Here is a 23205-nt window from a genome sequence, read left to right as displayed (position 1 = left end):
ATTCATCTGTTGATGGACATCTAGGTTCTTTCCATAGTTTGGCTATTGTGAACATTCGGGTGCTATAAACATTCAGGTGCACGTGCCTCTTCGGATCACTACATTTGTATCTTTAGGGTAAATACCCAGTAGTGCAATCACTGGGTCATAGGGTAGTTCTATTTTCAACTTTTTGAGGAACCTCCATGCTGTTTTCCAGAGTGGTTGCACCAGCTTTCATTCCCACCAACACTGTAGGAGGGTTCCCCTTTCTCTGCATCCTCACCAGCATCTGTCATTTCCTGACTTGTTAATTTTAGCCATTCTGACTGGTGTGAGGTAGTATCTCATTGTGGTTTTGATTTGTATTTCACTGATGCCGAGTGATGTGGAGCATTTTTTCATGTGTCTGTTGGCCATCTGGATGTCTTCTTTGCAGAAATGTCTGCTCATGGCCTCTGCCCATTTCTTGATTGGATTATTTGTTCTTTGGGTGTTGAGTTTGCTAAGCTCTTTATGTTTTGGACACTAGGCCTTTATCCGATATGTCATTTGCAAATATCTTCTCCCATTCTGTCAGTTGTCTTTTGGTTTTGTTAACTGTTTCCTTTCTGTGCAAAAGCTTTGGATCTTCATGAAGTCCCACTAATTCATTTTTGCCCTTGCTTCCCTTGCCTTTGGCGATGTTCCTAGGAAGAAGTTGCTATGGCTGAGGTCGAAGAGGTTGCTGCCTGTGTTCTCCTTAAGGATTTTGATGGATTCCTTTCTCACATTGAGGTCCTTCATCCATTTTGATTCTATTTTCGTGTGTGGTATAAGGAAATGGTCCAGTTTCATTCTTCTGTATGTGGCTGTCCAATGTTCCCAACACCATTGGTTGAAGAGACCAATGTTCCATTGGACATTCTTTTCCTGCTTTGTCGAAGATTAGTTGACCATAGAGTTGAGGGTCTATTTCTGGCTCTCTATTCTGTTCCATTGATATATGTGTCTGTTTTTGTGCTAGTACCATACTGTCTTGATGATGACAGCTTTGTAATAGAGCTTGAAGCCCAGAATTGTGATGCCACCAACTTTGGCTTTCTTTTTCAATATTCCTTTGGCTATTCGAGGTCTTTTCTGGTTCAATAGAAATTTTAGGATTACTTGTTCCATTTCTTTGAAAAAAAAATGGATGGGATTTTGATAGGGATTGCATTAAATGTGTAGATTGCTTTAGGTAGCATAGACATTTTCACAATATTTGTTCTTCCTATGCAGAAGCATGGAACATTTTTCCATTTCTTTGTGTCTTCCTCAATTTCTTTCATGAGTACTTTATAGTTTTCTGAGTATAGATTCTTAGCCTCTTTACTTACGTTTATTCCTAGGTATCTTATCGTTTGGGTGCAATTGTAAATGGCATTGACTCCTTAATTCCTCTTTCTTCTGCCTTGTTGTTGGTATATAGAAATGCAACTGATTTCTGTGCATTGCTTTTATATCCTGACACTTTACTGAATTCCTGTACAAGTTCTAGCAGTTTTGGAGTGGAGTCTTTTGGGTTTTCCACATATAGTATCATATCATCTGTGAAGAGTGATAGTTTGACTTCTTCTTTGCCAATTTGGATGCCTTTAATTTCTTTTTGTTGTCTGATTGCAGAGGCTAGGACATCTATTACTATGTTGAATAGCAGTGATGATAGTGGACAGTGCTGCCATGTTCCTGACTTTAGCGGAAAAGCTTTCAGTTTTTCTCCATTGAGAATGACATTTGCAGTAGGTTTTTCATAGATGGCTTTGATAATATTGAGATATGTGCCCTCTATCGCTACACTTTGAACACTTTGAAGAGTTTTGATCAGGAAGGGGTGTTGTACTTTGTCAAATGCTTTTTCAGCATCTATTGAGAGTATCATATGGTTCTTGTTCTTTCATTTATTAATGTATTGTATCACATTGGTTGATTTTTGGATGTTGAACCAACCTTGCAGCCCAGGAATAAATCCACTTGGTCGTGGTGAATAATCCTTTTAATGTACTGTTGCATCCTATTGGCTAGTATTTTGGTGAGAATTTTTGCATCTGTGTTCATCAAGGATATTGGTCTGTCAGTGTGGTACTGGCATAAAAACAGACACATAGACCAGTGGAACAGAGTGGAGAGCCCAGATATGGACCCTCAACTCTATGGTCAAATAATCTTCGACAAAACAGGAAAAAATATTCAATGGAAAAAAGACAGTCTCTTCAATAAATGGTGCTGGGAAAACGGGACAGCGATATGTAGAAGAATGAAACTTGACCATTCTCTTACACTGTACACAAAGATAAACTCGAAATGGATAAAAGACCTCAACGTGAGACAGGAATCTCTCAGAATCCTAGAGGAGAACATAGGCAGTAACCTCTTCGATATCAGCCACAGCAACTTCTTTCAAGATATGTCTCCAAAGGCCAAGGAAACAAAAGCAAAAATGAACTTTTGGGACTTCATCAAGATCAAAAGTTTCTGCACAGCAAAGGAAACAGTCAACAAAACAAAAAGGCAACCCACGGAATGGGAGAAGATATTTGCAAATGACAGTACAGACAAAAGGTTGATATCCAGGATCTATAAAGAACTTCTCAAACTCAACACACACAAACCAGATAATCATATCTGCATAATAAGAGATTATGCTGAGTGAAATAAGTCAAGCAAAGAGAGTCAAGTATCATATGGTCTCACTTATTTGTGGAGCATAATAAAGAACATGGAGCAGAGGGAGTTGAGGGAAACTGGAAGGGGAGATGAACCAAGAGAGACTATGGACTCTGAAAAACAACCAGAGAGTTTTGAAGGGGCGGGGGGGGTGGGAGGTTGAGGAACCAGGTGGTGGGTAATAGGGAGGGCACGTTCTGCATGGAGCACTGGGTGTGATGCCAAAACAATGAACACTGTTGTGCTGTAAATAAACAAATAAAAAAAAAGGATATTGGTCTGTAATTCTCTTTTTTGATGGGATCCTTGTCTGGTTTTGGGATCAAGGTGATGCTGGCCTCATAAGATGAGTCTGGAAGTTTTCCTTCCATTTCTATCTTTTGAAAGAGTTTCAGGAGAATAGGAATTAATTCTTTAAATGTTTGGTAGAATTCTCCTGGGAAGCCATCTGGCCCTGGGCTTTTGTTTGTTTGGAGATTTTTGATGACTGTTTCAATCTCCTTACTGGTTATAGGTCTCTTCTGGTTATCTATTTCTTCCTGGTTCAGTTGTGGTAGTTTATATGTCTCTAGGAATGCATCCATTTCTTCCAGATTGTCAAATTTGTTGGCGTAGAATTGCTCATTATATGTTCTTATAATTGTTTGCATTTCTTTGGTGTTGGTTGTGATCTCTCCTCTTTCATTCATGATTTTATTTATTTGGGTCCTTTCTCTTTTCTTTTTGATAAGTCTGGCCAGGGGTATATTTCTTTTCTCCTACGGGGTTTAGGCTTTCTTTGTTGTTCTTTCTCCAGCTCCTTTAGGTGTAGGGTTAGGTTGTGCATTTGAGACCTTTCTTATTTCTTGAGAAAGGCTTGTACCACTATATATTTTCCTCTCAGGACTGCCTTTGCTGTGTCCCACAGGTTTTGAACCATTGTGTTTTCATTATCATTTGTTTCCATGAATTTTTTCAATTCTTCTTTGATTTCCTGGTTGATCCATTCATTCTTTAGTAGGATGCTGTTTAGTCTCCACGTATTTGGGTTCTTTCCAAATTTCCTCTTGTGATTGAGTTCTAGCTTCAGAGCACTGTGGTCTGAAAATATGCAGGGAATGATCCCAGTCTTTTGATACCAGTTGAGACCTGATTTAGGACCCAGGATGTGATCTATTCTGGAGAATGTTCCATGTGCACTAGCGAAGAATGTGTATCTGTTGCTTTGGGATGAAATGTTCTGAATATATCTGTGATGTCCTTCTGGTCCAGTGTGTCATTTAAGGCCTTTATTTCCTTGTTGATCTTTTGCTTGGATGATCTGTCCATTTCAGTGAGGGGAGTGTTAAAGTCCCCTACTATTATTGTATTATTGTTGATGTGTTTCTTTGATTTTGTTATTAACTGGTTTATAGAGTTGGTTGCTCCCACATTAGGGACATAGATATTTAAAATTGTTAGATCTTCTTGTTGGACAGACCCTTTGAGTATGCTATAGCATCCTTCCTCATCTCTTATTATAGTCGTTGGCTTAAAATCTAATTGATCTGATATAAGGATTGCCACCCAAGCTTTCTTCTGATGTCCATTAGCATGGTAAATTGTTTTCCACCCCCTCACTTTAAATCTGGAGGTGACTTCGGGTCTAAAATGAGTTTCTTGTAGGCAGCATATTGATGGGTTTTGTTTTTTTATCCATTCTGATACCCTGTGTCTTTCGATTGTGGCATTTAGCCCATTAACATTCAGGGTAACTATTGAGAGAGAAGAGTTTAGTGCAGTTGTATTGCCTATAAGGTGAATGTTACTGTAGTCTCTGTACCTTTCTGATCTACTACTTTTAGGGTCTCTCTTTGCTTAGAGGACCCCTTTCAATATTTCCTGTAGAGCTGGTTTAGTGTTTGCAAATTCTTTCAGTTTTTGTTTGTCCTGGAAGCTTTTTATCTCTCCTTCTATTTTCAGTGATAGTCTAGCTGGATAGAGTATTCTTGGCTGCATGTTTTTCTCATTTAATGCTCTGAATATATCATGCCAGTTCTTTCTGGCCTGCCGGGTCTCTGTGGATAAGTCTGCTGCCAATCTAATATTTTTACCATTGTATGTTCTAGACTTCTTTTCCTGGGCTGCTTTTGGGATTTTCTATTTGTCGCTAAGGCTTGTAAATTTTACTATTAGGTAACAGGGTGTGGACCTATTCTTGTTGATTTTGAGGGGGGGTTCTCTGTACCTCCTGGATTTTGATGCTTGTTCCCTTTGCCATATTAGGGAAATTCTCTACAATAATTCTCTCTAATATACCTTCTGCTACCCTTTCTCTTTCTTCTTCTTCAGGAATCCTAATTATTCTGATGTTGTTTCATCTTATGGTGTCACTTATCTCTCGAATTCTCCTCACATGGTCCAGTAGCTGTTTGTCTCTCTTTTGCTCAGCTCCTTTATTCTCTGTCATTTGGTCTTCTATATCACTAATTCTTTCTTCTGCCTCATTTATCCTAGCAGTGAGAGCCTCCATTTTTTATTGCACCTAATTAATAGCTTTTTTTATTTCAACTTGTTTAGATTTTAGTTCTAATACCTGTGAGCTCTGCGACACTCTGACACCCCCGATCCTTCTGTGACCTTGCAGGACCTGGGGCCACGCTGACCCCGCATAGGCTTCACCCCAGTTTAGCCTCTGGAGTGATGTCCCTCCATCGTGCAGACTCTTAAAATTCCTGATTTAGGGCTCCATTGTTCTGCCACTTGCCGGGAGCTGGCCCTTCCCCCTGCGGTCTATCTTCCCATTGCTTTGGACTCATGTCTCCGCTGATCCTACTTTTCAGAAAGTGGTCAATTTTCTGTTTCTAGAATTGCTGCTCTTCTTCTCTTCAATCTCCTGTTGGGTTTGTAGGTGTTCGGAATGGTTTGATAAGCTATCTAGCTGATCTCCTGCTACCTGATGTCATCTCAGCCTACTACTTCTCTGCCATCTTGACTCCTGCTTTAATCATATTTTTGTTTTACTTCTTTTTGTTCCTTCTAGATACTCCAAGATTCCTTTTTTAATTATTTTCTTCCTACTTAGAGAACTTCCTCTGGTCATTCTTTTAAGTCAAATCTGCCAGCAACAAATTGTCCTGGTTTCCTTTTCATCTGAAAGTATCTTGATTCTCCTTCAATCCCAAAGGATATTTTCTTGAGATAAAGGACTGATTTCTGGCCTCCCTAGTTTCTGATGAGAATGCACTGCTATTCAAATGTTTTTTTTCCTATAGATAACATATAGTTTCTCTCTTGGTGCTTTCAAGATTTTTTCTATCATTATTTCTCAGCAGTCTATTATATGGCTTACTACAAATTTCTTTAGATTTCTCCTTCTTGGGGTTTGTTCAGCTTCCTAAATATGTGTTTTTCCAAATTTGGTAAATTTGGAATTTTTTTTTCCTCCTACACATTTTCAGTCACCACCACCTCTTCTTTTTCTTCTCCTTACAGGAATGCAATAACACAAACGTTAGATCTTTTACTATAGGCCCACAGGTCCTTAAGGGACCTGCTCCCACAAGTCTGTAAATATTTTTTTCAATCTATTTCTCTTTGTTGTTCAAAGTGGATAAATTCTATTCTTCTGTCTTCAAGTTCACTGATTCCTATCTCCTCCATTCTACTTTTGAGCCCATCTACTAGGCTTTTTATTTCATTATTATATTTTTAATCCTAAAATGTTTGTGTTTCTTCCCAATATTTTTTATTTCTTTCCTGAGATTTTCTATTTCCTTTCTGTTTATTTTTGTTACTGAAGTATAACTGACATATAACATTATACTGGTTTCAGTACAATGATTTGACATTTATATATGTTGCAAAATGATCACCACAATAAGTCTAGTTAATATTAACTAGTTAATATTTATCACCATAACCTGTACCACTGGGGCAAATAATACATGTTAATAAAATACAATGTTAATAAAAATAATTTAAAAATAAAAAACAAACATATCCAGACTCTTTTTATGAAGCCAGCATTACCCTGATCCCCAAACCAGGCAAAGACCCTACCAAAAAGGAGAATTTCAGACCAATATCACTGATGAATATGGATGCTAAGATTCTCAACAAGATCCTAGCAAACAGGATCCAGCAGCACATTAAAAAGATTATCCACCATGACCAGGTGGGATTCATCCCTGGCTTACAAGGTTGGTTCAACATTCACAAATCAATCAATGTGATAGAACAAATCAATAAGAGAAGAGAGAAGAACCACATGGTCCTCTCAACTGATGCAGAAAAAGCATTTGACAAAATCCAGCATCCGTTCCTGATGAAAACGCTTCAAAGTATAGGGATAGAGGGAACATTCCTGAACTTCATAAAATCTATCTATGAAAGACCCACAGCAAATATCATCCTCAATGGGAAAAGACTTGCAACAACTTTCAAGAAACTACTAATTGTTAGGTTTTAGCATATTATCAAAAGAAAATATCCATAATTATATTAAAGTATATTAAAATAATATCTTCCAACTACACAGCTGTGTGAGAACAGAATTTTCCTCATGTATTTCAACCAAAACAACTTACCACAAAATTGAATGCAGAGGCAGACATGAGAATTCAGCCATCTTCTAGTAAGCCACATATTAAAGAGATTGCAAAACATGTAATTTAGGGGCACACCTGGGTGGCTCAGTGGGTTAAGCCTCTGCCATTGGCTCAGGTCATGATCTCAGGGTCTTGGGATCGAGCCCCACATCAGGCTCTCTGCTCAGCAGGGAGCCTGATTCCCCTTCTCTCTCTGACTGCCTCTCTGCCTACTTGTGATCTCTCTCTGTCAAATAAATAAAAATCTTTTAAAAAAATGTAAAATAACCCTCATTTTCTCAAAAAAAATTTTATGTTAACATATTATTTTGTTACTGTTTTTAGTAAATAAACACTTAGTGTCTTCTCAGTTTTAATTCCCAATATTTGTAAATGTCAATAGATATAACTCCTAAGGAGGCACCTGGGTGGCTTTGTCGGTTGAGCGTCTGCCTTTGGCTTGGGTTATGGTCCCAGGGTTCTGGGATCAAGACCACGTGTCAGGCTTTCTGCTCAGTGGGGAGTCTGCTTCTCCCTCTCCCTCTGCTCCTGCCCCCCCACCCAACTCATGCACATGCTCTCTCTCCCTCTCTCAAATAAACAAAATCTTTAAAAAAAAGATATAACCCACATAAATCATTATTGAGATCCTCAGTGATTCTTAAGATTATAAAAATGGTCCTGAGTTCTCAAAAAGTTTGAGAACTGTAAGGTAGAGAGAAATAGTATTTAAAGTATGTCCTTACTTCTTCTCCCAAGAGTTGTAGGTATGGTTTGGGAGCAAGTTGTCTAGTTCCTTGTGTCAGCTGAGGTAGTACCACTGGAGGTGGTGGGAGGACTGGAACACAGTCTTGATTGTGATCCACAGAAGGAATTCCTTGCAGTATTCTATAATATAATAAAAACAACAAATTTATTTTTTAGATCACTGATGAGTCTCATTCCATATCTCTGCTGAAACAAACACATTAACATGTGATGTCTATACTAGGCAGAAATTGTGCTGAAGTCAGATGATCAGAAATAGGAAATGATTCAAAATAATTTATCTCTGGTTCTGTATATACTTTAGTAGTAACCTTTATGATGGTTTTATTACATTGGAATAATAAATTCACACTGTGAAAGCCTAATTAAAAAAGAAGTAAAAAGGTCTCTACTTTCTGATCACTAACCTATTCCCACTCCAAGCCCACAGGAAATGGTGTCATGTTTTAGAGTAAGGTGAAGTGTCAGCCCAAGCAGAACTGCCTTCTCATGGTAAAGTTTTCTCTTCTTGAATCATAGCTTGCCAGGATGAAGCAAAAAACTATAGCATTAAGTTTTCCCCTCTAGGCTACATATGTGTATTAGGATATCTGTGAGATACAAAACTTATAAATAAAAGTCTTAGTTAAGCCAAAGAGATAAGCTAAATGAAAATTTGAAGGCAAAATGTGTTATTTATGACTGACTTACAAACTGCTTTAAAATAACATTAATTGTGTACTAAATTTTGTATTAATTTGTACTAATTTTTGCACTTGCTATAAAAGAACTATAAAATGAGTACAAAATGGGCCTGCACAGACTATGGCTGTATCAATTTTACATGGAAGTATTTAGAGCCAATGTTCCTTCCTTCTTTTGGATATGCCATTAGATGAACAGACAATCACTTTATGAGCCATCAAATGTGAAGACTAAGAGTATGCAAACCACCCAAGTAAGTATTATACTTAACTTAATAATATGCTGAAACCCTCAGATCCTGTCATACCAGCTCTTAAAAAAACAGGCTCACCCAACGTTAGGCTCGTGGAGATAGGGTTTGCCAAATTAGAGTCACAGAGAACAGCCTCCTATCTCAACTCATCAAAATATTTAAATTCAAAGAGAAGATAAAGTTCAACTGCCATTATGGTGAATATAGTAGACTGCCCCTCAACTCCCAAGTTATCCTCCTTCTAACGTGCTTTCCTGAGCTACTGAGGTTAAAACTCTCCAGCAGCCAGTGTCTTAGATGTGATTACGATCCTCTTATCAGATGTATTCACTTAACAATCTGGAAGGCAGAAGGTTCCCATGTTTTTGTTGGCAAATAGTTATGGCAACATTGAGCTCTACTGTAGCAGCATTTCGGTTAATAGTACTTTGTTTTTAGGTTGTTTTTCTTCTTTTGGTAGCGGGGAAGGGAGGTAGCAGTGAGCATATCAAACAGAAATACTGTGGTTCCAGAGTCAAAAGCAATATAGGCGGGGTGCCTGGGTGGCTCAGTGGATTAAGCTGCTGCCTTCGGCTCAGGTCACGATCTCAGAGTCCTGGGATCGAGCCCCACATCGGGCTCTCTGCTCAGTGGGGAGCCTGTTTCTCCCTCTCTCTCTGCCTGCCTCTCTGCCTACTTGTGACCTCTCTCTCTGTCAAATAAATAAATAAAATATTACAAAAAAAAAAAAACAGCAATAAAGGCCACTGTATCCCTGAATCACAACTAAGGTGGTATGTTGCCAGTACTGACTTCCAGATTTACTACCTTCCTGACTATGCTAGAAAGAGCAGCTCCCTTGGCAGCCAGTTAAGTGTGCTGTGTGAGTCATCTCTGGAAATCCTCCTGCCTAAAGCCCATTTTTCCAATCTTTCCACTGATTTTATAAGCATCAAATTCTCATTACTAACTCCCTTTTTGCTTAAAATAGCTGAAAATATTTCTGTTTTCTGAAACTGAATCCTGACTGATACATATAGAAAAAAAAACAAAGAACAGGGCAAACTCTATTGGCTGCAATAGTGAGTCAAGAGAGAACATACATCAAGATCAGTAAAATAGTTCCAAGATCACGAAGCAGAGGTCTGACTTCAAGAAGCCATCTTGAGACACTGCTGTGTTTTTATCAAGCTCTATACCAAAAGCAAGGTAGTAAGAGTCATTCCCATCTTATTGTCTTGTCACATTCCAAATGTGCACTAAAGAAACAGGCATAGTGGTTGACAGGAAGAGAAGTGAAAGAAGTCATTGGACATCTTAGAGTGCATAGCTCTGGCAGACACGTATGGGGGACCCTACTGAAAGCCTATGCAAGATTAGCCACTGTTTATGTATGACAAAGATGAATCATTTACTTTGAAATTTTTCTCCAGACTTTCCCTACCTCCTTCTTTATTTCCAGAGAGAAGAACTTAATCCCTTAATCCTTTCTAGAGTTCTCCCCCTTTGGAAAACACTATTTCAGACTGAAAATCTCTTCATAACCAACCTTACCCTCATGTCCAGCAGTAATCACTGGTTCTGCTCCTTCTCCTTCCATGCTGTCTATCCTGTCCATTGCATTTTCTCTCATCTGAGTCCTATGATATCATCTTTACTGGCCCCTTACCTTAGACTCTCCCTCCTCCAATCCATGCTATATCCCCTGCCAGAGTTGTCATCAGTCACCCCCTTTCCAAATACTTTAATGACTATACACGTTACATAAACTCAAGCTCCTGAGCTCCACATTCAGGGTCCTCCACAGTCTGAGCACCATCGACTTGCCGATCTCACTTTCCTTCTCTAACTCCTGACTGAACCTACATTCACTATGTGAAAGGTGCTCAAGGTGCCCAGATTACTAAGGAGCTGCAGGGAAGACAGAAGAACCAAATGGCAGTAACAGTGTGGCTATAAAAATCATGAAAAGCAAAAACAATGAATACTGTTATGCTGAAAAAATAAAAAAATTAAATTTTAGAAAAAATAAAAAAAAAATCATGAAAAGGCAGCCTTTAGATTGCAACTCCCTCATCGCACCTTTATAAATTCCCCTCTACCTGTCAAAATTCACCTTTCCTTCCCTAGTTTTCCTGCTGCATTTGATCTGATCTTTCATTGTAGGATATGCTACTTCTTTTTTTAAAAGATTTTATTTAAAGATTTAAAGACTTAAAGATTTTTTTTTTTAAGATTTTATTTATTTACTTGGCAGACAGAGATCACAAGTAGGCAGAGAGACAGGCAGAGAGCCTGAGCTGCTCTCTGCTGAGCAGAGAGCCTGATTCGGGGCTCGATCCCAGGACCCTGGGATCATGACCTGAGCCGAAGGCAGAGGCTTTAACCCACTGAGCCACCCAGGTGCCCCGGATAAGCTATTTTAGATTCTGTGTATCTTTTTCACAGTAGACGTAGACTGGTCTGAAGAGAAAAATGATTCTTACTCATTTTCTTTCTTCTATGGATGTAAATGCAGTAGATACTGAATAAGTATTGTTGTATTTTGGCTCATCAAGAACAGTCTCACAGCCAAAGCCAGTCCTACACTCTGTCCTGGGGAACTGAGAATCACAGGTACTGCAAGGTTCTCAAAGTGTGTTCCCAAACCAGTTCATTAACATCACATAGGAACTTGCTAGAAAAATGCAAATTTTTGACCCCCATCATACTTAATGAATCAAAATCTCAGGGTAGACCGGGTCATCTCTGTTTTAACCAGCCCTGCAGATGATTCTGATGTACACTGAAGTTTGAAAAGCACTGATGTACTGCAATCTTTCCTAAAACTCCCTGATCATAAGAATATTCTGGGATTTTGTCAAATCTAGAGCTTTGCAGATACCTCCTCTAGAGATTCTAATTCAGAGGAAATAGAGCCTAGGAATTGCTACACTCACCATAGACTCTAGATGGTTCTTTTCCAGGGGGAAGCTTAAAATTCACTGATACAGTGAGAAGAGCTAGCTTTTGAAATGAGGCTAAAAACCAGGATTTTAGCCCCACTTTGGCCTCTTGCTGTTCTATGTGGAATAGGTCACTTTTGCTTCTAAGGTCTGTTTCTTCATCTATCTCTAGCAACAGCGGTCAGGTCTTTCAGGTCTTCTAATGCTTAGAAATAATACATGTGAGAGTTTGTACATAGTGCACACTCAGGAAGTGGTAGCTATTACAATTATTATTACTCTTATTGAGGGTATTGAATGAAGAAAACATGCCCACCTCTCTCAGAGTGAGTTAAACCTCTTTCCTTGTCTCTAATGGGCCAGAGATATAAAATGTGTTTTTTGTTGTAGATTGTTATCAAAGAAGCTTGGAAAACATTTGCTCTAAGCTGGGAGTACTCTTTTCAAATCTCTGCATACATACTCTATGAGTTACATAAAAGTGAACATGAGCTCCATCCAATGAAGCATACAGAAAGGTTCTCCCTGCAGCATCCTTCTCCCCTCCTTGGTATTACCCTAACAGAGAAGGCCTACCTCATCTTTGATATCCCTTCCTTTGTGAATTTATCTTGCTTCTTGGGGGACAAAACCTGGAAGAGGCTTCACAGGATAGAGCTCACAGTTGCTTTTATACAACTCAGAGAAGATGTATATGGGGATATTTTAAGAGTACTCATGTATAAAAGTTTTGCCAAAATAATACTTATATGCAATCGAGTATTCTATTCAACACAACAGTTTTTTCAAGTGCTTGTAGCAAGCCACTAAATTGATTTCACGGCCCCTTATTCAGTCACAATCTACAATTTAGGAAATAATAACTTACAAAGAATGTTCTTGAGAGGCAAACTCCTAGATCTAGAAAAGACTTTAAGAGTTTGTGTTCTTGAAGATTACAGACGATTTTCTTTAGTCTTCAAAATTTGTAGTAGAGGTAATGAACACTGAAACTTTTTTAAAAATTCAGAGAATATAAGCTTAATAAAATAATAAATCTAAAGAAGAATAAGAGTATAACCATATAGATTTTCATTTTTTTTACAAAATATGATTAGGGAAGTGGGGATTTTATTTTTAATCAGTTTAACTTCATTGTTACATGCAAACAGTGACATCTGGTGGAATGACATTGCTTTGCTTTAAAAAAAATCAGCTTTCACATACTGAGTTATGAGATCAGATAAATGTCCAAATAATTCCTGTTTTTATAGTTCCACATAAAATCAAAAATACACTAATCTAATATCTTATCAAACATTGATAGTGCATAATAAAATGACTTCTATAATCTCAATCTGTATTTTTTAAATATGCTTAAGCCTTACTTATATACATATATTAAAAATGGATATAATAGAAGTCTAATTGAAGTTACTGTTGATTCTACTTCTAACTCTGCTACCAGCTGTGATTTGGAGTGTGAAATTTACTCTCAGTTTCCTCATCCATAAATATGAGAAAATTAGACTAGGAGAAGGGTAAGATCTCTTAAGGCTCTAAAACATGTGTTTCTGTGACAAATACCCAGCTAGACTTCAGACAGGAACTAAGTCTTATGGGCTTTGTGTATCTTGGGTCATTGCCTGGATTACATATCAAGGAACAAGGCCAAATAAGGGATGGGGGTGGGGCCGGGATTAGACTTAACCATTGAGGAAAGGAAGACAATGCAGGAAATGGGGCATAGTGAGGGAAAGTCAGGTCCAGATACCCACGTTGTAAGGAAATATAGACCAGAAGATAGAAAACAATATTCCAAACATAGTTTGACAGACCACAGGTGGTAGTGCACTAGAAGTGGCATCAGAAAGTTCTGGCTTGGGACTATGGCACGTTCTAGTGGAGGCGGGGATTGGGAAGGGGCGGTCAACTGGAAGTGGGGAAAACAAAGCCAGACAGTATTCAGTGAAAGCTTTTAGCAATTAAGTAATTAATATCAGGGAAGTCTCCCACAGTTAGTAGGGCCCTGGCCCTGGCCTAGTACTCAGAAATAGAATTTCAGTTGTTAAGAAGGAAAAAGCAATGTAAGGACCTCCACCCTAATATAAGCAGAAGCCCTGCTTCCAATGTTGGGTCACAATGAATCAACTATAGAACACCAGGGTTAAATAAAATATGCATATCCAACTAGATCTTCTGATTCTTTCTGGCTTATGTCAAGATTGGTTCTGAAAACAAGATAACAAATATTCAAAATGAAGCAAGAAAAAAAGAATGAGAGGGTCTTCACAAATTCACAAAACAGTGGGATAAAATAGAAACCACATTTAGAATAGGGGAGCTCTAGTTCTGAATCTTAGCTTTTTTTTTTACCAGCCCTATATACATGGGGTAGTCACAGAATCTCTGAATTACATTTTCTTCATTTGGGAAATGGAAAGGCTTTTTCCATTTATATACAGGTGTTGTTAATACTAAATTATATAGGGGCTCAGTTGGTTAAGCATCCAACTCTTGATTTCAGCTCAGGTCATGATTTCAAGGTCCTGGGATAGAGCCCCATGTCAGACTGTGCTCAGTGGGAAATCTAATTGAGGATTCTGTCTCTCTTTCCTTCTGACCCTTCCTCTATTCACACTCTCTCTTTCTCTCAAATAAATAAATCTTTCAAAGATATTAAATTATAGGGGCACCTGGGTGGCTCAGTGGATTAAAGCCTCTGCCTTCGGCTCAGGTCATGATCTCAAGGTCCTGGGATCAAGCCCCACATCCGGCTCTCTGCTCAGCAGGGAGCCTGCTTGCCTTCCTCTCTCTCTCTGCCTGCCTCTCTGACTACTTATGATCTCTGTCAAATAAATAAAATCTTTTAAAAAAAGATATTAAATTATATAACAAATCCATCTCGACACATTTCCTATTAAATAATCTTATTTTCATATTCAAATATCACTACAATATTTAGAAGATTCAGATAAAATCTTTGAAATGTCAGCATACTTTATATAGTTCGTTTGTAAACAACTAAGTATTAGAGATAATAAGTCAAAATAATTACTCATGTGTCTATATTTCAGTTTTAAAACAAGAATCCTCAAAGGAACATAAACTGCAAAAACAGCATCTTCAATATCATTTTTGTAAGATGTATGTATATATAATATATGTGCATGCACAGGAAAAAAGAAGCCTGGAATAATCTTCATCATATAGAAAAGCCAATGGAAAAGGCCAGCTTCTAGTATAATAGTTAACAATCACAGAAAAAATATGTAGAGGCAAAATTCTCAGAACCTGGTCCATCCCACCCCAAACACCTTTCAGGATTCTGAATGATTGCATTAATTATATAAAACTGCATCTTCTGGTACACCTACTTAAGATCTAAACATAGTATTATTCTAAGGCCTCCAAGATGATCAATAAAGAAATGCCAGGTAAATCTATCTGATATTAACTTTGGGCAACTAGAAATGACCTATCTTCATTCAAAGTGAGTACACACAAAAACCAAATATAAATTCTATGAAGACAGCCTGAAGTATATAAAAAAGAAATATACCATCCAAAAGTTATATGAAAAACATTCTTTTGAAAAAATTTATTATAGAACTCAGAAAGTACTTTTTTAAGATTTATTATTTGAGAGAGAGAGAGCATGTGAGCAGAGGAGGGGGAGAGAAGCAGACACCCCACCGAGGTGGGGGAGGCCTCACTCAGGGCTCAATTCCACCACACAGAGATCATGACCTGAGCCAAAATCAAGAATCACTGCTCAACCAACTGAGCCACCCAGGCGTGCTCTCTCTCTCTCACTCACTACCTCTCTTTCTCTCAAATAAGCAGATAAAATCTTTAAATAAATACAAAAATAAATAAAATGGTAGTTAGAAGAAATTTTTAAAATTTATACCACAGAAAATGAAACAACTGATTTGGAACAAAGGTTTGAGATATAAATGTAAGCAAAATAATGATAAATGTAGAGAATAGATAATAAAGGTCCAACATATAACTAATTGATATACCTGAAGAATAGTCATTAGATAAATAGAATGGAAATACTACTGAAAACAAAATAGAAAAAGTCCCAAACTGAAGAGGCCTGGAATCATATATTTAATAATGTAAACAGTACTATCTCTGGATGGTAGTAAATTAAAGCATTTTTTGTGTATCAGGAAAAGCTAATTAAAAAGAAATCCACTCCCAAACATGTGCTAGTGACGTTTATTTAAGGCAAACTTTAAAGTCCTAGAAGCGTCTAGGAGGAGTGGTGAGGAAATAGATTACTTGCAAATAAAATAAAAACAGGCTGGCTTCAGATTTCTATCTCATAATGTTAGACATCAGCTAATGATACAAACAAAAAAAAAACACATGTACAAATATTGGCTAATATGATATATTATAAGAAAGAGCAAGAAAAGAGAATATAAAGTAAGATGACAAGAATAATATCAAATATACCTAATATAACAATTATTAAGTGAATAAGGGGTGATCCAACCCATTATAAGAAAAATTTTGATTGGCTTACAAAATATTCTAGTCTATGCAATCTACAAGGGACACAACTAAACAAAGGTTAAAAATCAAAGGGCAAACATATACAATCTATAATGAAAACAAAAGGACCACGGTTAACAGTTTCTTCCTTCCACACACACAAAAATCTGTATATAATCATATATCTGTTTATATATTTAGTTCTACTTCCTTTCAGAACACAGAGCACTACCTTATTCTTAATCAAGGTTGCAGAGCATCCCATCATTCGATGTGTCATAAAAAAATCTTCCATTGATAAAACACCCAATAGTTTCCAGTTTTTAATTACTGTAACAAAAATGAACATCCTTTTGCATGTATCTTAGTAAATGATAGCATCAGCATATAGATGGTATTTACAGCCATAATCACACCCTGGAAGTAGGGGAGAAAAGAGATCCCAGTATATTTGAGTACTCCAATGTTTTGAAGTCAAGAGATGAGGAGACACCAGCAAGGGAGACTTGAGAAGACATAGTGAGGAAGACAGAAAGAGAACCATAAAAGAGTATAGTTCCAACAGTCAGGAGATTAAAATGTTTTAAGGAAGAGTTAATGCAACTGTGCAAAATGCTACTAAAAAGTCAAATTGAGGACTGTGTCTCTTACAGCAAATCTGATGATGTCATTCTTCCTCAAAAAAACTCTATCAATGCCTTCCCATACACTGTGAATAAGAATTTTTCCCCAAGGCTCCATATACATGCCCTCACACACACATACAGGGCATCTGTGAAATCTTACAGGATCTTATTCATGCCTCCCCTCAGCCTCCATTGCACCACTGCTCCTCCTGTTCTCCAATGCTAGACTTCTTTCCAGTTCTTACATGAGCTCCAACTGTCCACAGCAGGGACTCTCAAACTTCAATATGCATTTATGATGCCTGGGTGGCTCAGTGGGTGAAGCCTCTGCCTTCAGTTCAGGTCGTGATCTCAGGGTCCGGGGAGAGAGCCCCACTTCGGGCTCTCTGCGCAGCAGGGAGTCTGCTTCCCCCTCTCTCTCTGCCTGTCTCTCTGCCTACTTGTGATCTCTCTCTCTCTCTGTGTCATCTCTCTCTGTGTCATCTCTCTCTGTGTCAAATAAATAAAATCTAAAAAACAAAACAAAACTTCAATATGCATTCAAATCATCTGCATTTCTAACAAGTTCCCAAGTGATGTTGATTCACTCTTCAGGTTGCAATATATGTAACATTTCCTCAAACCTCTGGAGATAATCAGGAAATCTTCCAAGTTTCCACAGCACCCTGCACATCTGCATATTAATGGTTACATTCCTGATAAGTAAATTACCACTGTTCCTTTCTGCTAATCTCCACATTCCCTGAGGGTAGGGATTATGTTAGCAGATTAGTGCTAACACCCTAGTGCCTAACTCTATGCCTGCCACACAGTAGGCACACAAAAAATATTTGCTGATTGATTTAAGTGATTATTCAGATCTGTTTTCCTTGACATGAAAAGATAATTACAACACAGTTTAAGAAATCAGGTTACAAAACATTAGGCACATAGCATTATCCCAGTTTTGTTCTATGCTATTTATTTGCATACAGAAAATTCTGGAATCATATATTTAAGAATGTAAACAGTACTATTTCTTGACGGCAATATTTTGAATAATTGAGGGGTTTTGCATTTTCTTGCATATTTGCTAAAGTGTTGTTTTTATTATTACTTTGTAACAAAATAATAAATGAAATTAAACATTAGATTCTGAGAGTTAGCCTTTGGTTTTCCAATTGCTGCAGTTGCCACTGTTTTAATGTATAGAAGTAACAGCCTGTCAACATTTTTTTCAAAATGTGACTAAGAATTTCTCTTGTAATTTGAAGCCAAGTGGAGCGTTAAGTCTGGGATCTCTAGCCTAAGCACAGTTTACAACGAGGAAGCTGGCTATAAGGTGAACCCGACTTGAGAAGGTCAGCCAATGTTTGTAAGACAGCATTTTTTGCCAGCTCTCTCTTTATTGGTGGTGGATCAACAAAATACACAAGCAATTTTACATAGACAAGTCAGTAAAATAGAATGTAAATCCATAAATAGACTCAGTAACACATTGGAATTTAAGGTATGAGAAGCTGGCTTTCAAATTAGTGAGGAAAGAGGATTTTTTTGAATAAATGATAAGCAACTGACTAGTCACTTGGGAAAAAATAATGCTTATCCTATCAAATTAATTACAGATGGATCAAGGAAAGCTACGAAATTACTAGAAGAAAATATGAGAAAATACATTTAAATTTAAGTGTAGAAAAGCCCTTTCTAAGAATGATACCAAGACCAGGACACATGGAGAATGATTACTATAGTTTTTACTACATAAAAATTAAGGCTTCTGGATAGCATAAAACACCATAAACAAAACTAGAAAAAAGCAAACAACAAATTAAAAGAAAAAGTCTACTATCTAAGACAAATAGTTAAAATCTTTAATATAAAAGATCACTTAGGGGCACCTGGATGGCTCAGTGGGTTAAGCCTCTGCCTTCAGCTCAGGTCATGATTTCAGGGTCCTGGGATGGAGCCCCACATTGGCCTCAGAGACTGCTTCCCCCTCTCTCTCTCTGCCTGCCTCTCTGCCTACTTGTGATCTCTGTCTGTCAAATAAATAAAATCTTTTTTAATAAGATCATTTATAAATCAATAAAGAAGAAATGAATGTTGACTCAAGAGAACATGAATTGATAATTCTCAAAAGGAGAGAAATAGCCAAAGACATCTAAAAATGTGCTCACCCTCACTAGAAATCAATAAAAATATAATAATAAAGAGATATGTTTCCTCATCAGATTAGGAAAAAATCAAGAAGATTTTTTTTTTATTCATTTCCTTCATAAAGGAACAGCATCATAAATTATTGAAAGCAGTGTAGTCCATATAATTTTTCTGGAGAGAAGTCTGATAATATGCATCAAAAACTTCAGAGCAAAAATTTAATAAATTATTCCACATTTGAGGTCTTCTTACATTTCAGCTTGGTTAAATTAGTGAATAACATGAATGTTCACACATAACCTTGGGTGAAAAATCCGTCTATAGAATACCATACATGGTTTAAACACCTACACATCCAAGAGATGTTAGAAGAATATTCACCAAAATGTGAACTTAATCTAAGTGTTTAAACAGTTTTAATGATTTATCTTATTTTAAAACCCAAATCTCAAATTCCATGCTAATGCTAAACAACTATAAACTTCTCTTTAGAATACAGAAAATTTAAAAGCAAAATTATAATCAATATGAAACATTTTTATAGTTCTCATCAAAATTGCTATCTAGCAAGATAAATGTAAGTTTGAATAATATATTGTTATTTTAAATAAACTTAAGTATGTACCAATGCTAGTCCATTAAAATATCCTTGGTGTTTGCTACAAATAACAATTACTATATGCAGAATTAGGAGAGCATTAAAATATACAAGCACAAATATTGTTATACTTTGTAGTTAACTGTTCATCTCACAGAAAAAACAAAAACCACCAAATGAAAGGGTATTCATTTTGTGTTTACAATTACCTTTCTTGAGAACACTTATTAGTGCAGAAAAAAATCATACATTCTCCGAACTTGTAGGCTCAGCAGACAGATATATTTTGAAAAGGTTAAGCTATGTTTAGCAAGGTAATCCTCAAGAGATGGATGCCAGAGAATTAAATATTCAGTACTTAAATTAACTTCTTATTTGGTACTTAGGAACAAATTGCCAAGAATTATCATCATCAAATAGAACATTTATTGACTCTCTTGGAAAAAGAATGATCTACTTGAAGAAAAAGAATTTTAGAATTGGAAAGAAACCAGTATTTTTAACACTTTGCATGACTAACAGAAGCTATAACTCTTCTGAATGTTTCTTAGCTTATAGTGCTAATGGAAATTACTCAAAATGGTAGTTTTGTGATTACTAAATTATGTTTATGTCTTTATTTTCCACTCTTAGCTTTAGTTTTTAAAAGATATTCCAAAAATGTCATACAGAACTATTACTTTCTACCAGAGAAGCAGGAAGTTTTGAAATTTCCAAAATTCTTCACATACAATTTATTTCAAAAATTTCAGAACACTCACCTTATAAATCAAAACTAAGAGACTTAGATGTATAAGATTATGAATAGCAAATAAATCCTTGAAAAATATTTTTACCTAAACAGAAAATAAACATGAGAATGACCCTCTTTTAGGAATTCAAATTGAATTTCATTTTGGTTACTAAATGCAGGGAAATTGGATGAGTTGTTTTTTTTTTTAAGATTTTATTTATTTATTTGACAGACAGAGATCACAAGTAGGCAGAGAAGCAGGCAGAGAGAGAGGAGGAAGCAGGCTCCCTGCTGAGCAGAGAGCTGGATGCAGGGCTTGATCCCAGGATCCTGGGATCATGACCCAAGCGGAAGGCAGAGGCTGTAACTCACTGAGCCACCCAGGCGCCCCAAATTGGATGATTTTTAAATCCTGAAAGAATGCAGTAAAGTGTTACAGTTTTTACTAAAAGTCAAGTTTGAGAAAATGAGCTCAGCATATACCATGAAAAGAATGGATAAGTTACTTATAATTCTGTGATAATTCATGTAATTAAATGTGGTCTTTTAAAATACTCTCATATTTTAATGAAATACTTGAAACATAATACTTAAAATGTTTCTATTTAAATCTAACTATTCAATATTCTCAATATTTTCAAATGTGTCATAGATAATGTTTCAGGATTCCTATCAGCTCTTCTGAAAGACAGGAGACTTATGAATATACATTCTCAATGAGCAGGTGATTTTGCCCCCAAAGCGGCGAAAGCTGGTGCCTGGGGAGGAGGGAGATAAGAACTTACTCTTTATGTATATGGCATATATATCCACACACACACACATATATGTATATGTATATGTACACATATGTATATGTATATATGTGTGTGTAAATAGATAGATACAGCACCATAAAGAGATACAACTTATACCCAGGATATTAACATTTAATGGGGAAGGGCAATTAGGAGGAAAAGCCTTTTAAAAGCCTTCCTTAAAGGGGTGATGGTGAAAAGAAGTTTGAGGAAAAACTGTGTCAGACCCATCTGAATTTTTATCACTATCCAAAGATGAGAACTTGGACAAGCAACCCAATATTATGGAGCCTAAGCTTCTTCAAGACTAAAATGGAAATTATGACTTCTTATAGTTGAGGATTTAAAAAGAAAAGATGCAAAGCACACTGCACAGTGCTAGGATTATAGTTTCTGCTAAATAAATGTGACCTCCATACCCTTTTCTCCTCTCTTTTGAGGATGCTATGAATTACATACTCTCCAGTAAAGAATGCTCAGATGCCAAAGAGGAATGAGACATGAAAAAAATGGAAGAAACTCCAGAGAAAATGACTTTTATACATGATCCCTGGACTCAGTATGCCCAAAGGAGGTGTGAAATCTAAAAGACTGACTTGGAATCTCAAATCTGTGATTTTCTTAATTGTATAAGCCTAACAATGTGACTTGATTTTTATGAACCTCAATTTTCACATCTGTACTCCACAGAATTATTACAAAGAACAAATACGCTAATGTATGTGACACTCTGGTAACTAGACACCACTAAACTAAAGTTACCTTAGGATAAGCCATGGTTCATGCTGTTAATAGCAGGAAATGAAGATGTGTCCTAGATTGTATATGTACTGGGAAGGAATGGAAAAGGACAAAAACTGCTCCTCTCTAGTGTCTAAAAACAGAACTGAGTCTTCAAAATCTCAGCCTCAAAGACAGGATTTCTCTGACAGTTTAAATCTGGTTTAAAAGAAAATTACCAGAGGAACACTTACCTGTCTCTTCGCTCTTCATCTGTTAAGTGATTATCTAAGAAAGAGGTTCCCAATATTGTAAGCAAAGTATTGTGACCTTTCTTGTCAGCTGTATGGTACACTCGAGAAGCCAAGTGCAAGTTAACAGGCAGCTCCTGGGCTGGGACAGTGGTACACAGATCATGAAGGGTTGGAAAGCGGTAGTCTTGCAGAATTCTGCAACGGTGAAAAGAAAATGGACTTCTTTGGTCATTTGCGGCCTTTTCAATATAAAATACTTTGATGTTAACAATTTAGGGGCAAAAAGGGTGTCTAAATGTATAACATTTAAAACTATAATACTGGTTTATAACACATTTAATACCACCATTGACCAGATCTTCAAAGTTATATATCCAGCTTTCTGCTGAAGATCTCAATCTATGTGACCTACAGATACCTCAGAAACAACAGGTCAAAGAGCAAACTCATTGTTACCTCACCCCAAACCTCTTCTGCTGATTTCTGTAACTCAGTCAGTGATACCATATCCAACCATCATGCATTATGTCTTTGCTACTCTGCTCAAATGTTAATGTCCCTGAAGAAATAGAACAATGTAGCATATTATCCATTAACTAACATCAATGGAACCCAGGTCTCTAAAGATTTTATTTATTTATTTATTTATTTGACAGACAGAGATCACAAGTAGGCAGAGAGGCAGGCAGAGAGAGAGAGGAGGAAGCAGGCTGTCCACAGAGCAGAGAGCCTGATGCGGGGCTCGACCCCAGAACCCTGGGATCATGACCTGAGCCGAAGGCAGAGGCTTTAACCCACTGAGCCACCCAGGCGCCCCGAACCCAGGTCTCTAAAGTTTACGCAGCATCTTCCTTCCCACTCTGCTAGAACTTGCCTCTCTCCTGCCTTTCCAAAGTAGAGAAGAAGACATGAAAATCTTTCTTAATTCCCATTGTCACTCACCATCCAACCAACAAATATGTGTGCAACACCTACCATGTACTACTACTAGTACTAATCCGTACTAGGCTATT

The 23205-nt window shown here is 37.0% G+C and overlaps 1 protein-coding gene across 1 annotated transcript in view; it reads right to left on the bottom strand.

Annotated features, from left to right (window-relative positions):
* Positions 1 to 23205, bottom strand: part of TTC6 (tetratricopeptide repeat domain 6) — a 213666-nt gene that overhangs the window by 98411 nt on the left and 92050 nt on the right. The window contains exons 5-6 of the mRNA XM_046007869.1: positions 22193 to 22387; positions 7958 to 8099 (exon numbers count right to left, since the gene is read on the bottom strand). Of these exons, the coding sequence (XP_045863825.1) occupies positions 7958 to 8099; positions 22193 to 22387 (337 nt within the window). The remainder of the gene's footprint in view (positions 1 to 7957; positions 8100 to 22192; positions 22388 to 23205) is intronic.

This window comes from Meles meles, chromosome 6, assembly GCF_922984935.1.
Source record: "Meles meles chromosome 6, mMelMel3.1 paternal haplotype, whole genome shotgun sequence".
In the NCBI taxonomy this organism is placed as follows: Eukaryota; Metazoa; Chordata; class Mammalia; order Carnivora; family Mustelidae; genus Meles; species Meles meles.
The sequence above is the reverse complement of the archived record's forward strand: the minus strand, read 5'-3'. Positions and strand labels throughout refer to the sequence as shown.